We start from the raw sequence: 15,845 nt of genomic DNA, 5'->3' as shown, positions 1-15,845 counted from the left end.
TGACTTGATTTGATGCCGCAAATCTGACGTTTCCATAAATTTTTATCTCTGGTTCATACAGATACAAATTCCACGCCAAAGATTAAAGGTATTCAGAAAAGACAGAAAAACCGTCACTATACTCCTTTAATCTATGACCCGTACTCTGAGATATTAAACAAAATTATCTTGTCTTTTACTAATCTATATTAATCTGTACCTGTGATCTTGTCTCATTGTCTGTGATTAGCATTTTTGACGTTTGTGATTGTTTTGTTTTGACAAAATTTTATTTGATTTTAATTTTTATTGATTGATCGTATGAATAATTTTAAATTTCTAATAGAGTGAACTGTTCTATGAAATGAATAAAAACGTTTCTCATTTTAAAAATTAATTTACCAAAATGTCGTGTAATTACGCTGAAGGTTTGTCGCCGTATGAACATAAGGGTGTTCTTGGTGTACCCGAGGTGAGGTTTTTCACTAGTAATTATTGTTTATGTATTAAAAATTTACTAAATTTAATGACTTTAAAATTGAAATAATTGAAATAATTGTTATTTCAGAAATTTGATTCAATTGATAAACTGAATGAAAAATGCCGAATACTAACAGAACTTATCAAAACGAGTAAGCATGTGGTAATTCACACTGGAGCTGGGATCAGTACTTCAGCTGGGATACCTGATTTTCGGTGAAATTGCTTGAACAATTTTATTAAGTATATGTTTCATTCATACAAATTGAAATTACATGATAATAATATGTATGTTATCAACACTGACAGGCATAATGTTTAAGAAAGTATATGCCCAGCCCCTCTAGCCAAGTGGCCCATCAATTCTCTTTCTACAATCGCTAACGCTTCGAAAACTAGAACGATGTATGGGGACACTACATACATTTTTCTACTTTTCGAAGCATTCATAGAATAGCGATCATAGAAAGAGGATTGACATGCCACTTGGCTAGGGGGTCTGTTGTATTTCATTCCATCCTAGAGATAACTGACTGGCCCCAACAAAATACTGGGGCATTCTTCTTCTTCTTCTTCTGGGCTGTTTCTGCACTTAGCCACGTGATTGGCCATTGTGCGTGGGTTCCTCGGTGTAGGTTCCCGCTGGATTTATTCCATCACGCCGAGCTCTCTCCAGAAGCTTAGCAGGCCGCCCAGGTCGCCGATAGCCTCATGGAGTGTCGCTGAGGAGCCAATGTAGGTTGCTTGTTGTTCCCTTACGCCTCTGCAACTGAGCATAACGTGTAGCGGTGTCTCATCCTCCTCCATGCAGGCTCTGCACAGAGGACTGTCGTCTAGAATTGAAAGGTGTTTGTTTAGCAGGCAGTGACCTGTTATTAGGCCAACTACTGTTCTCAACTTGTCTCATGTGAGGTGCATAAGTTTCTTTGTTATCCTTGGGTCGAGGCCTGGGAGTGCCTCTTTTGTATGTCTACATGTGGTTATGCCGTCCCATAGTTCGGCATGGGTTCTGATGGTTTGTTTGTGCAACCATATTTTGTATTCACTATACTGGGGCATTATTTCTATACATAAAAAAAAAATCATGTTTTTATATTGTGGAAATAACTTTATGTAATTGAGATTGGCTCTGAATTATAATTGGATGTTCCTGTAAACAATTGCACATTTAGATAAATTTATTTAAACCTGTCTGATACAAGTCAGGTGAATAGCTTTATGTAAAATGTTCTACCATTTGCATATTCAGTAAAATTTTACATGCAACAGCCAATAAGGGAAAAGCAGCTTAGCATAACACAAAACAATTTTTTTTTATTTTTGTCTTGTGTCACAAGAAAATTTTGTGAACAGAAAAGGCAGGAATATTTTTCAAGTAATTTTATTTAATATGCAGACACTATTCTTGTTGTCTATTCTAAGAAATACTCTATGCACATTTCAGAGGACCCAATGGAGTGTGGACTTTGGAAAAGAAAGGGAAGAAACCCTCCATCAATGTGTCATTTGCGGATGCCAAACCAACAAAGACTCACATGATATTGAAAAAGCTTGTTGACGTCAACAAAGTGCAGTACATTATCAGTCAGAACATTGACGGGCTACATTTGAAATCAGGATTACCCAGGAAATATTTAGCAGAGTTGCACGGAAATATGTTTATTGATGAATGTAACTTGTGTAAAAGGTATGTAATTTTTTTTTTTCAATCGGCAAAGCAATATAGCTGTTGATTTGTGTTATGTATGTTCATTTGCCTTAACAATTATAATCGTAATTTAACAAATGGGGTATCACTTGTCATATCTTGTTTAAATAAAAACAGTTGCAGCACATTATTTTAGCTTGTGACTGTGCATCTCTGGAGATTGTCCGGGTTTCTGTTAACAAATGCAGAAGATTTTCTATCAAATTTGGGTAACATTATTGCATGATTTTGTCAGTTTTAAAATGAATAAATATAATGGTCTAAGAAATTTAAATAACTAAAAATGTCTATTATGTTATAGAAGTGGGTGAGAGAGAATCACTAAATCTCTATAACCTGCTTAGAAACCTTTGTCTTACTAGAATTGCAGCAAATTCTGTTTAAGCATAGGTATCAAATGCTCTAATAATCATATCTAACTGGGCAGGAAAAACCACATAAACAGATAAAGGGAGTGTTAACAAGATATAAAGGAATTCCTTATTGCAACATCCTGGTCACAAGTCCCAGGGTCTGCTCGGCAGTGTTCTCTGCCACACAATGGATGCAGTACTTGCACAGTGAACCCATGGAACACTATGATATCTATTGTTAATGAGAACATCATTCATCATCATCATCATTATCAGTCAATGGACGTCCACTACTGGACATAGGCCTCTTGTATGGTCTTCCAAACAAAACAGTCCGCCAGCATCCAGTGGCTCCCTGTATCCCGCTTGATGTTTTTGGACCAACTAGTAGGGGGGGGGCCCTGCCCATTGCCACTTCAGCTTCGCGACTCGCTGAGCTATGTGTATTTACAAGTTAGCCCTTGACTACAATCTCACCTAATGGTAAGTGATGATGCAGTCTAAGATGGAACTAACGGCGGGCTAACTTGTTAGGAGGAGGATGAAAATCCATACCCCTTTTCGGCTTCTACACGACATCGTACCGGAACGCTAAATCGCTTGGCGGTACGTCTTTGTCGGTAGTGTGGTAACTAGCCACGGCCGAAGCCGCCCACCAGCTAGACCTGGACCAATTAAGAAATTCACAATCGACCCAGCCAGGGATCGAACCCAGGACCTCCGTTATGTAAATCCACCGCGCATACCACTGCGCCACGGAGGCCGTCAAAAGAATGCTTGTTTTAATGAATATTCCCTGTTTTCAGGCAGTTTGTCAGAAGCTGTCCAGTGGAGACAGTGGGTAAGAAGTGCAGCGGCGTACCGTGCGCGGCGGGGCACGGGGGAGGTCGCCCTTGCCGCGGCCGACTGTACGACGGCGTGCTCGACTGGGAACACAGCCTGCCTGAGAGTGATCTCTTGATGTCTGAGCTACATTCCAGGTATACTCGAGACGAATATCTTAGCATTCCATTCAACGTGCGGGTGCCGGTCCATCGCGTGGTAGAGGAAAACTCCGAGCAGAGAACTTGTGACTACAGGATGTAGGGTTAAGGAATTCCTTGACGATTAATCAACACTCCCCGTTCTCTGCTCGTGTTGTTCTCCCTGCCTAGCCAAATTTGGTAAGATCTTATTAGAGCAGCTTTTACAAGAAGGAGGTCCTGTGTTTGATCCCCGGCTGGACCGATTGAGATCTTCTTAATTGGTCCAGGTCTGACTGGTGGGATGGAACAAACCACGGCATACCGCAAAGCAATTTAGCTTTCCAGTGTGATTATGAATTTTTACTAAAATCGGTTCAATGTTCAATAATTTTGTGTTAAAATCAAAATAAGTGAAGGAAATTGCCCCGTACTGTAGCGTTTGCGGTCACTACGGTAGGAAACACTAAAAACAACAAAATAAACTTAAACACACATAGCAGTGCCTTCAAACCAATCAATAGAAAGGATATAGGTACAATGTTATTTTTCGGTATTTTAGAGTAATGCTCCTTTAAAGTCAATTCAATTGTTTTGTTATAAAAAGGTTTCTTCGATATCAGATTAGTGGTTTTGAAGGTTAGCCCTTACACACAAAATAAACAGACCGATTTATAATTAAAACTAGCGGACGCCCGCGACTTTCAACCCCTATTTCTTCCCCTCCTGTTGAATTTTAAATGTTTTATATTTAATAAATAGTCCATTAATCATTTTACAAAAAGATAACTTGTATTGTGAACGATTTATATAAGAAAAAACTTCAATTACTTTTTAACCCTTTAGGTACCCCTAGGTTTTTTGAAAAATCTGGAATTACATTTTTAGTATTATTCTAGAGTATTTTTTTTTCATCAGTAACAGTTTTATTATAGATTTATCTAGAGAAAGTAATTAACTGGTATTTTCAGCCTAGCTGATCTCAGTATATGCTTGGGCACAACTCTACAAATCATTCCGAGTGGGAACTTACCACTGGAAACTGTTAAGTATGGAGGGAAACTAGTCATATGCAACCTGCAGCCTACTAAACATGTAAGTCAAATTTTTAACCGACTTAAAAAAAAGGAGGAGGTTTCAATTCGACGCGTGTTTTTTTTTAATGTTTGTTAACTTCGTAATTTTTTTTTTGTTTGAAAGAGTATACTTTCAGATTGGTCCCATTTAATTTTTATGATAATCACTTTTGTGTTAAAATCACAATGACTGAAATGCGTCTTTGAAGTTGGTTCCATTTTTATGTTACCAGACCAAAACTCAACCTATTTAGAAACTGTGAAAAGGAATTCTTTGTTATACAAGGTGTCCTGTAATTAATGGATAAAACGGTAGATACACCACCTAATTATCTAAAACTGATTTGAATAGTTTTGAAAAAATCCCCAAGATGATCTTAAATCAGTTTTTTCAATTAAAGATCTGGTGACCTATCTACCATTTGCGTTTTATCCATTATTTACGGGACACCTTGTATATACGATTTATGGCATTTTTAAGCTACTAACTATGATAATGATTGGGATGTTATATCGTGCAATCTGTCAAAAAAGACTTCAAGTAAATGGGTTTTAGATAGGTATTCTTAATTTTAATCTACGTATTTTATAATTTACAGGACAACAAAGCAGATTTAGTTATAAATTATTATGTAGATGACATTTTAGAGAAAGTTATGAATGCTCTAGGTTTAGACATACCTGAATACAATGAAGCAGATAATTTTATGAAACTAGCAGAAAGCACTATAGTAGACTGGACAATAAAACGGAAAGATGTCTTAGCATTAGAAAAAGTATTCAAAGTGAAGTGCAAAGGTGTTAAGAAAAAGAGAATATTAGTAAAAAACAAAAGAAATAGTACAGAAACTGCTAACAGTGATGATGATAAGTCAAAAGTGATCAAATTGGAAAACAAGGATGTAAATGGAACTACAAGTCCTCTATCAATTCACACAAAAGATGGAAATGCCACAGAAGAAGATATAAATGGTCATAGAAATAAGGGAATTGCAACAGAAGTAGATGTAGACGGAGCTACAAGTACTGCATTGCTTCAGAAAAATAAGGGAAATGCCACAGAAGTTGATATGAATGGTCATAAAAATAAGAGAATTGTCACAGAAGTAGATGTAAACGGAACGACAAATCCTGCATTGCTTCATAGAAATAAGGGAAATTCCACAGAAGTAGATGTAAATGCAACAAGTCTTGCATTGCTTCGTAGAAATAGAAATGTCACAGAACAAGATGTAAATGAAACAAATGAAAATGATTCAAACGAAATCAAAATGGAAGTTAAGGAAGAAAATGAAATCATGAGTTCTGCTGATGCAGATGCCATTTTAATTGAATAAAGATTTTTAACCAACTTTGGTTTTATTTTAAATCCATACCATACATACTAGTATTATAAATGCGGCAGTCAGTCTTTCTGTTATCTTTTTACGCCTAAATCGCTGAACCGATTTAGATGAATTTTGATACTGCGATAAATGGGACCTTGACGCTGAACATATTTTAATTTTAGAAGAATTCCTGAGATTTGTGATAAACAAATTAACGCGAACAGAGTTGCGGACGTCCGCTAGTCTATATCAACTAATATTATAAACAGGTCTTTATGTTACCTTCTGGATTTTTAAAAATCCTTTTACCACTATAAAGCTACGTTATTTGCGAGTGTCATAGGCTATATTTTATCTCTATTGTCATAGACTATTCTCACGGACACAGGAGCTTTGCGGCGTCGGCTTGTATAATAAGCTATGCAGACAGAAAGAGTTCAGAGTTCTCTGTTTCAAAATCTATTATTATTTTGTTTTTTTTTTATTCTTTACAAGTGAGCCCTTGACTATAATCTTAGGAGTAGGATGAAAATCCACATCCCTTTCGGTTTCTACACGACATCGTAAAGGAACACTAAATCGCTTGCTGGTAGGGAGATAACTAGCCACGGCCGAAGTCTCCCACTAGCCAAAATAAAAGAAATACTATTTTTAACCATTTTATTAAACAAATTTATTATACAATAAAATTATGTACTTATTTAATATAAATTTTGGAATGTTATAAAAATAAAAAACTTTAGATTAATATCATATACCAACTAAATATTTGAAAATGAATAAATTATATTCATTTTAATCTAGTCTCCCTGGCTAATTGTTATAAATAAATCTTTGGTTTATTTAATGCTTAGTTAAAACGACTGGGAATGTTTTTGACGTCTTTAAGGGAGTTTTGACGATTAACGTAAATTTGTATTTCTACTGCTCTTCACAGATTGTCGCCTTCGTATAGGTTCTAAAATTTCTTGGACACTGTAGTGTTTGTGTATATATACACCGGTAGTGGGAGAGAGCGGGCATTCTGTCTCTGGCATCGACAGAAGGCGGGCGTGTGCTGCTGGCCATTATAGACCTTACAGACACTATTTTACGGGCATCGGAAATGATTAAAACATTGTTCACGAACTTGCTTGTAAAACTTGACTTATTTGTTAAAGAATGTTTGAAAAACCATTCAAACAAAGCTACAAAATATCAAATTATTTGATCTGACAAAAAGTTTGATCATTTACAAATGCTCTTTTGGGAATGTTTGATTCTAGCCGTAATAACGATACAATGTCTATAACGTCGAGATCGCCATATTCCGCCGACTATAGCACCGTATTCCATGAATCCACAGTATACCATTATTATGGTAACATCAGCCCAATAATGGCAGAACCACCGTAATAATGGCATCATCACCGTTATAATGGCAACACCACTATGATAATGGCATCGTTCCCGTAATAATGGCAACACCACCGTAATAATGGCGTCATCGCCGTTATAATGGCATTGTCCCCGTAATAATGGCATCACCACTAATAATGGCAATACCACCATAATAATTGCAACACCACCTTAATAAAGGCATCGTCCCCGTTATAATGGCATCGTCACCTTATAATGGCAACACTACCGTCACAATAGCAACATCATAGCACTATCCAAGTGAACTGGAACGCAATCATAGTGACTAACGGCAGCAGCAAGTTGTCCACTTGGTCAGTCCACGCCTCCACTAGACCGGACACCGTCGCCGCAAAAATAGTACGCGTCAAGGCGTTTTCGCTGTTCAGTAGCTCTGTAAATAAAGTTTTTACATTAAAATCATCAATACAATAGTTAATTATGCCACTATTATTATTATTATGTCATGTAATGATGGCTATTGTAGCGTGAGTGATTTTTGAGCAATGAGACAGCACGAGTGCTACAATAACTATTTACGGGCAATGGAATAAAATAATTTCATTACACGTAAATACCATGATAAAAAAATATCAAAACTTAGTAAATCTATACTTATATATTTTATAGTTTGTTTGGTTGAACGCGTTAATCTCAGGAACTGGTCCGATTTGAAAAATTCTTTCAATGTTAGATAGCCCATTTATCGAGGAAGTTTATGGGCTATATATTATCCCTGTATTCCTACGGGAACGGGAATAACGCGGGTGAAACCGTGCGGCGTCAGCTAGTAATAATAAATGGTGCTGGGCATGGCCTACTTGATTTTGTACTCACAAGTCAAGGTCTAACTTGAACATTGAATAAAAAAATAACCTAAAAAACAAATAAAAGTGTCTGTGATTTCAATATAACTGTTTTCTCAATTTTAAAAGATAGATCTGCCTTCGTGGACTTTATTATGGACCTATTAAAGACGATTATCCAAACATGCACGGTTTTGTTATAATATTTCGAAGGGTTAGTTAAACAGCGTTTTCGATGAATGTTCCTAGATGGTTGATATTTTCCGACACTTCCAACAACTAATCTCATTTTTTTAAAACGTTGGACAAATTAAATTACGTAAATCTTCCTCATACATCACCATTGGTGAAAACCGCGTGAAAAAAAGTTTTAAGGATGTTTTTATCGCACATAGACAGACAAACAAGACGGAGGAGGTTGTTTTATAATAACTAGGTACTTATTATAAGTCAAAGTATAGATAAATGTCTTACCAAACAGTTGTAGAGCGTAGACAGTACCAATTTGTGACAGAATGTTAAACGTGGTGCCCTCCATTGTTCTGTTGCTGTCTGAAAAAGAACAAATATTTATTTTCCAATAGGTTATTAACATCTGCCTGTAAATTGTTGCAAAACAACGCTTTGTTATTAAATATTCCATATCCAATTCGGCAGATGTTTAAGAGATGCTTGAGGCAACAATCGTAAGGAATAAAGAATGCGCCTTCCGTTCGCTTCTCACATGATACCCTGTTATAATAATTATTAATATACATTAATATACACACACAGGTGAGGACTCATTTGTGTATATCTAAATAAAATCACGACGCCTGACGGACAAACGAGATGGCCCACCTGATGGTAGGTAAGTGGAAGGTCTTCCCTATAAACAAAGCAACATTCTGGCATGCAAGGAACATATCCACTGTGACCATCACTACCTTAGGCATAGTTGTTAAACTTCATATGCCTGTAACTACATTGCGTTGATAACCAATCCCTTTCAACCCAGACCAGAATCCAGCAATGCTGCTTGGAGGCATCTAATCTGCAGTAACGTCACAGCATCAGCAGTAAAGCTAGACACTAGTCACAGCACCGTCTCACCCTGCCACTTGTTGAAGCCGAACCGGGAGCCGAACCAGCTGGCGGCCGTGTCCCCCACGCCGATGGCCAGCACGCCGCTCAGCAGCTCGGGCTCGTTCCCCGCGCGCGCCGGCACCACCAGCAGGGGGAAGGCCAGCCCCACGTACAGATACAGTGGGGTCATGGCCAAAACGCCGATGTCCTGAAATAATGCATGTCCTATTTATCTTAGACCTGGTACCAGCTTCAAGTCAACAACAGCAATATATCCACTTACTTTCTCATCACTGTAAACCATAAACACTGACTCCAAGGCTTCCGAGATAGGTTGAATACCTGATTTGCGTAAGGCCTGAAAATTTAAACAAATTGTGAATTTAAATTATTCTGTAAAAGATGGGTGTCATTTACCAATAATTTGGCAGAATTTAGTATTTGCAAGTTATTTGAAAGAGATACACTGAAATCAAGTCAAGTCTTGATGCAGACTAAAATTTGTTTACACTAGCGGACGCCCGCGACTGATCCGCGTGGAATTTAGTTTTTCACAAATCCCTCGGGAACCATATATTTTTTTTTATTATTTTTTATTTTTTTTTTTATTTTTTTATTTTTTATAAGTTATTTTTCCGGGATAAAAAGTAGTCTATGTGTTAATCCAAAGTAAAATCTATTCCCATTCCAAATTTCAGCTAAATCGCTTCAGTAGTCTCGGCGTTATAAAGTAACAAACATCCAAACATACATACAAACTTTCGCGTTTATAATATTAAGTAGGATATTATATAGGCTAACCGAAGCTGAAAGAGCATTTTGTACCCATGGGATATCGACTTTTTAAGGGTACAGTTTACTGCTATGACTGACATTACTATGGTAAAAGGTTATACAATAAACTGTTTGCACAATCTGCGTGATCGAACCAGAAATGAGGACGACATAGCTCAGCGGGTCGCGAAGCTGAAGTGGCAATGGGCAGGCCACATACTTCAACGAACCGATGGACGTTGGGGTCCCAAGGTGCTGGAATGGCGACCCCACACCGGAAAGCACAGTGTTAGTCGATCTCTCACTAGATAGGCCGAGGATATATAGCGGGTTGTAGAGAGCCGCTGGATGCTGGCCATTCCAGCACCTTGGGACCCCAACGTCCATCGGCTCTTCGAACTATGTGCCCCGCCTATTGCCACTTCAGCTTCGCGACTCGTTAAGCTATGTCGGTCAAGCGTGTCGCAGGTATTCGCGGTATGCAGGTGGCTCAGTATCGTGATGTTTGGAAGTCCCTACAAAAGGCCTATGTCCAGCAGTGGACGTCCATCGGCTGATAATGATGATGATGATGAGTTGCACAAACCTCTACTAATACTATAACTCCAAGTCCAATCCCCGCGGCTAGATTCATCAAGTGCACGTCGTATATGATTCCTGACAGAAACACCATGGAGGCGAGCACGTGAAACGTCTTCCTCGTCACCGTACTTGCCTTCACCGCCAGCCTAGTGCGCACCAGCAGCGCGCACACCGCCAGCGACACCAGCACCAGCCAGAACATCAGTAACCGGTACTGAAAACATTTACTTGTAGTTTGTAAGAATAGGCTAATTGACACTTTTTTTTTAATAGTCTTAAATTGTTCATTATCGGTCTACTAGACTGAAAAAAATTATCACATTTTTGGTGTTTTCAACTGTTTCATGACGTCACGTTAACAAATCGCTTACAAACAGAGCGTTTGACAAAGCCGGTGACATTTATTATGAAAATAAAGGTCTCCTTGACAACCGCATATACAAACTTTTTTCATAATTTGTATTTCAAATTTTTTTTTTAATTATTATAATAATCAATAATTACCAATAAACAATCCATCTTATTTCTTTAGTTTTTGTAAACAGTTTTTAAAATATTTAAAGACATAAAACGTCATTTTTTTTAATAATATTGAAAATTACTGATAGGACGATTCGTATCGTACTGACTCGCGAATGTATTAGTTTTTGAATTTTGTATTTAGGAGCGGCTACGACACCGTTGTGTTCCTTACGCTCCATCTGTATATTATTGATTAATCTGTGTCCAGAAATAAAAATTATATAATATTAAAATCTTACCCTATCTCGTTCCAATAACACATAACTGAATATTTGTATGAAACCTTTAGCCCCCAGTGTATAGTACAGCACATTTACAGCATATATAACAGCGGCCACCAGTATGTACACAAGAGTGTCGAGAGTTCTGTGAGAGTCACTCAGGAAGTACAATGCTGTAACAATCAATCCCACTGTTGATAATATAGTCTGAAAACACGTAAACAATGTAATAGCGACTGAAACATTTATATTAATACTAATTTGATTCATTCATTAGTCTCTCTAGAACTCAAGAATGGCTGAACGGATTTATCTTATCTTGGCCTTGAAATGTTCGTGGTGGTATAGGGAAAGTTCAAAAGATGAGAAAAATTTGAATTATTGCTGGGAAACCATAGAAAACTACACTTATCTATTTCCCATACACATGTTTAAGAGTTAATGGTTACAGGAAGGGTAGGGCTAAAGTAGGGATAGGGAAGAACTGCACATAAGTCAAAGCGAAGCTTGACTGGGTCTGCTAGTCTTATTATAAATTCTAGCTGAAACGACAAGCATAGCCTTGTTGAGCCAAACCCTCTTGCAAACATTAATCAAATTCAAAATTAATATAAAAATGTAAATAATAAACATAAAAATGCAACTTTTCTAATGCTCTTAGAAACATTTTAAATTTTTTTTTAACTTTACTTATCACTTTCACAAAAAAAAAGTTGCAATTATCTCTTAAAAAAAACAAAGGATATTTTGACTTGATTTCAGAGTAAAAATAACAAAAGTAAAATTGGAGTGAAAAAACAATTTTTTAAATTAATAATTTAAAAAATTGTTTTTTCACTCTGCTTGTTTAGACGTTACTTTTATTACTTTTTATTATCCTCCAAGTAGTCAGAAATACTGTAACAGGAGTGGATAGTACAATAATCTAAAAGTCAGAGTTGAGTCCAAGCCCTTTACCATGGATTTTGAAGCCTAAATAAAATTATTATGAATAAAAAAAGTAGTAGATAATATTATAATGAAAGAAATATATCACTTACATAAACAATTACACCAATAAATTCCAATTCTTTGTCATCCGTTTTCATTTCAAAGAAGAATTTTATAACAGACATAATAAAGAACAACACAACTGTCTGGGCAGTGACCATGGCTTCTCCCACAGTGAATGTCTTATCCAGCTTCACTAGGAACACTCTGAGCAACTTAGTATATAGCCACATTGACATTATACTAACTGTTAGCGAAAACCAGAGATCTGAAATGAAATACATACAAATACAAATAAACGGACAGACAATAAAGTTTTATGTGGGTTCAGTTTATTCTTTTGTTGTACCCTAGTCTAACATTTTTAAGTAAATTTATTTGAGTTTGAAATTAACAATTTTAATGATTCTGTTGTTTACTGTAAAAACAGATTTCAGCAATGTCATTAATTAAGTTGGTTGATTGTACATGTTTCAGTTATAAATAACACTTTTTGAAATTTTAATCATCATCAATTTTAATCCTATAATATTTAGATAATAAGTACAGGATATATGTAGATTATAGTTGTGATACATAACATATATGTTATCAACAGTGGAGTGCACAAGGTTTTTAACTAGGGTATGCACTGAAAGTAAAAACTGCCACAGTATTTGTAAGTGTCTTAGGCAATATTTTATCCATTGGCATATCTAGGATAATTTCCTAAATATAAAAAAACCGACTTGATGTGGGCCTGGCCCCCCACATCAAGTCGGTTTTTAGTTTTTATTAGTATCATAATAGAATTTTACATCTGTAGCCCAGAATCCTAGGGTGGGCACAGGTCCAGTCTAGGGTGGGCACGGCCCACCCGGCCCTCTTATATATGCCTATGATTTTATCCCTGTATTCTCACAGAACAGGAACTATGTAGGTGAAACCACAGGACATTGGCAAGTTGTATAATAAATGTCTTCATTAATACTCACCTCTTTGCAACAAGACATACATCAACATTGCAGAAACAAAGCCAGATGCAACACAACCAGAATAAACAGTCTCTTTGAGAAACAAACTAGATGTTGACAGGAACAGTATAAACAGAATACTGTGAAACAGCAACCCAATAGATATGCATGTTGTTATCTTGTACAGGGTCGACACATTGTCAAAACAGCAATACAAGGTCAGTGTAACTGGTATGAGTATATGACACCATAGTCCGTTAGTTTTTGCTGGTCTGAAACAGAACAAAACATATCTTTTTTTAGAATTTAAACAATTCTTAGTCAAGAACCAGCTCATGAGTAAGGGCCCCGTAATGGTTCGAAACTAGTTGGGCACACTTCGACACTGTATCACGTGAGTTTTACAGTGACATAGTAGTACCTACTGACGTAAACAGGTATTTAATCAATTTTTATTCCAAATTTCAGACAAATCAATTCAATGACTATGGTGTAAAACTGTACCAAAGACACAAAAGGCGTATTAACATTTGTCTGACGTGACGTGACGTGACACATTATAACAGAATTTGTATCACACATTTTGTATGGCAACGTTTACACTTATGTGTTGTGATATGTTGTGATGGCTTCTAATGTGGTTGCATACAAAATGTATGAAACCAATTCTATTCTGATGCCACAACACGACACATCAGACAAACATAAATTTGCTAAACTTTCACCATTATAATATTAGGTTGTGTTTATCATCACAATCAGCAACACACAATTAATCTATAATAATATTATAAAGCTGAAGAGTTTGTTTGTTTGTTTGATTGAACGTGATAATCTCAGCAACTACTGGTCCAATTTGAAAAATTCTTTTAGTGTTAGATAGCCTATTTATCGAGGAAGGCTATAGGCTATATATTATTCCCGTATTCCTACGGGAACGGGAACCACACGGGTAAAACCGCGCGGTGTCAGCTAGTGAATCATAAATTAGTACAGTCTATTAAATACTGATCTATAGCAACACCTCAGTTTTCTGTCATTAAAAGAGATAATAATGCTCAGGAAAGTTTATCCAGAATCATAGCTTGCAGGAAAGTTTATTTAGAATCATTACCCACATGGTAAAGATTAATAAGGTGTAAAGTGCTGGGCAATACAGAGGTATGAATTATTATTGATGTGTAAATTTAATTATAAATAGCGAAAACTGTACATGGATCTCTTAAAACATTGACAAAGGGACTTCGATATAACGGCATGCGTTATAGTGCTTTTGCAAGGCGTTATTTTCAGATACGGGCATGAATTATAGGTTCAAAGTTCAAATATTTACCTTATATTTACGTTAGCCTCTCGTAAATTTAAAGTTATATGTTTTTCTAAAGTTTTCATCGGTCCTGTACACTGAATGCGTATGAAATTTACAAATTCTAATATTCTTTCCATTTTAATTTTTAGCAGATGGAATCAAAGGAAATATTAAAAACAATTTGCTTTTCTAGTTCATAGTTATGTACCCGTTCGTTGCCGTTATCTATCTGTCGGTCATGAGTTAAATAAATTTATACTCTAATGAATAATTAATGTCCTTCACACTATTCAAAAATCTTTATTCTATTAAAATTTAAAATATTCTTTTCATTAACAGTTAATCTTGGTTAATTAAATTAATTTTTAATTTTCACTTTCTTTCGTTTGTTGTATTTTCAATTTGACAATGACATGACATAATGACATAAAACAGATTCACAGATTCAAAAAATCGACAGACGTCACCGCAAATAGATCAGTGCTACCCGCTATTTTATTAATATACCCCAAAAGAAACTTTTAGCCCAAAAAATAAACATTGGTTGATATAAACCAAGTCAAAAACTTAAAGCATCCTTTTTTTTATTCTTTACAAGTTAGCCCTTGACTACAATCTCACCTGATGGTAAGTGATGTTGCAGTCTAAGATGGAAGCGGGCTAACTTGTCAAGGAGGAGGATGAAAATCCACACCCCTTTCGGTTTCTACACGGCATCGTACCGGAAAGCTAAATCGCTTGGCGGTACGTCTTTGCCGGTAGGGTGGTAACTAGCCACGGCCGAAGCCTCCCACCAGCCAGGCCTGGACAATTTAAGAAAATCTCAATCTGCCCAGCCGGGGATCGAACCCAGGACCTCCGTCTTGTAAATCCACCGCGCATACCACTGCGCCATGGAGGCCGTCATCCTGGAGCCTACACTCAAAAAAAATGTAAAAACTAAAAAAGTACACTATACGATCAGGTTTGGGATAGGCACGAGGATCCTTATATTAATAAAAAAATATGTGAAAAACTTAAAACATACATGGAACCTTATCAGTTTTTTTTTGAAAATCTGTAAATAAGAAATCGGTGCAAATAAAAAACAAATTTCAAAATGGCCATATTTTTTAAAATTTTGTATTTCAGAATCTTTAGTTCTCAATTCACGCAATGCCCAGGTATAGATTTTGTATGAAATTGGTATAGTAAGAAAAATGAAAAGGGTTTAAAAATAATTAAAACTACATCAACAATGTACGTGTGTGTTTAACGCTTTTTTTGTATTTAATATATAACACAAAAAGTGTTGCCAGTTCTTTCTAATGTGAGATGCATAAAAGAATTTCGTACCAAA

The 15,845-nt window shown here is 36.3% G+C and overlaps 2 protein-coding genes across 2 annotated transcripts; one reads left to right on the top strand and one right to left on the bottom strand.

The window, feature by feature from the left end:
• Positions 1-221: 221 nt before the first annotated feature.
• Positions 222-5,909, top strand: LOC112046371 (NAD-dependent protein deacetylase Sirt6). Its single transcript, XM_024083002.2, has 6 exons — positions 222-451; positions 548-675; positions 1,904-2,146; positions 3,327-3,500; positions 4,454-4,577; positions 5,158-5,909. The coding sequence occupies exons 1-6, from the start codon at positions 386-388 to the stop codon at positions 5,893-5,895; spliced, it is 1,473 nt and encodes a 490-aa protein (XP_023938770.2). The 5' UTR covers positions 222-385; the 3' UTR covers positions 5,896-5,909.
• Positions 5,910-6,532: 623 nt separating this feature from the next.
• On the bottom strand, positions 6,533-14,923 carry LOC112046375 (dolichol kinase). Its single transcript, XM_024083005.2, has 9 exons — positions 14,531-14,923; positions 13,219-13,469; positions 12,295-12,512; positions 11,273-11,461; positions 10,516-10,725; positions 9,439-9,513; positions 9,183-9,363; positions 8,565-8,642; positions 6,533-7,678 (listed from the first exon to the last, which is right to left on the bottom strand). The coding sequence occupies exons 1-9, from the start codon at positions 14,641-14,643 to the stop codon at positions 7,530-7,532; spliced, it is 1,464 nt and encodes a 487-aa protein (XP_023938773.2). The 5' UTR covers positions 14,644-14,923; the 3' UTR covers positions 6,533-7,529.
• Positions 14,924-15,845: the final 922 nt, after the last annotated feature.

Source organism: Bicyclus anynana, chromosome 17, assembly GCF_947172395.1.
Source record: "Bicyclus anynana chromosome 17, ilBicAnyn1.1, whole genome shotgun sequence".
NCBI classification, from domain to species: Eukaryota; Metazoa; Arthropoda; class Insecta; order Lepidoptera; family Nymphalidae; genus Bicyclus; species Bicyclus anynana.
The sequence above is the reverse complement of the archived record's forward strand: the minus strand, read 5'-3'. Positions and strand labels throughout refer to the sequence as shown.

Bases quoted from the DNA above. Each gene is read 5' to 3' on its own strand.
- LOC112046371 (XM_024083002.2), top strand. From the start codon at position 386: ATGTCGTGTAATTACGCTGAAGGTTTGTCGCCGTATGAACATAAGGGT. The intron at 452-547 runs GTGAGGTTTTTC...TTGTTATTTCAG, and splicing joins GTGTTCTTGGTGTACCCGAG to AAATTTGATTCAATTGATAA. The intron at 4,578-5,157 runs GTAAGTCAAATT...TATAATTTACAG, and splicing joins ACCTGCAGCCTACTAAACAT to GACAACAAAGCAGATTTAGT.
- LOC112046375 (XM_024083005.2), bottom strand. From the start codon at position 14,643: ATGGAAAGAATATTAGAATTTGTAAATTTCATACGCATTCAGTGTACA. The intron at 13,470-14,530 runs GTAAATATTTGA...GTTCTGTTTCAG, and splicing joins GAGGCTAACGTAAATATAAG to ACCAGCAAAAACTAACGGAC. The intron at 11,462-12,294 runs GTAAGTGATATA...ACGTGTTTTCAG, and splicing joins TTATTGGTGTAATTGTTTAT to ACTATATTATCAACAGTGGG.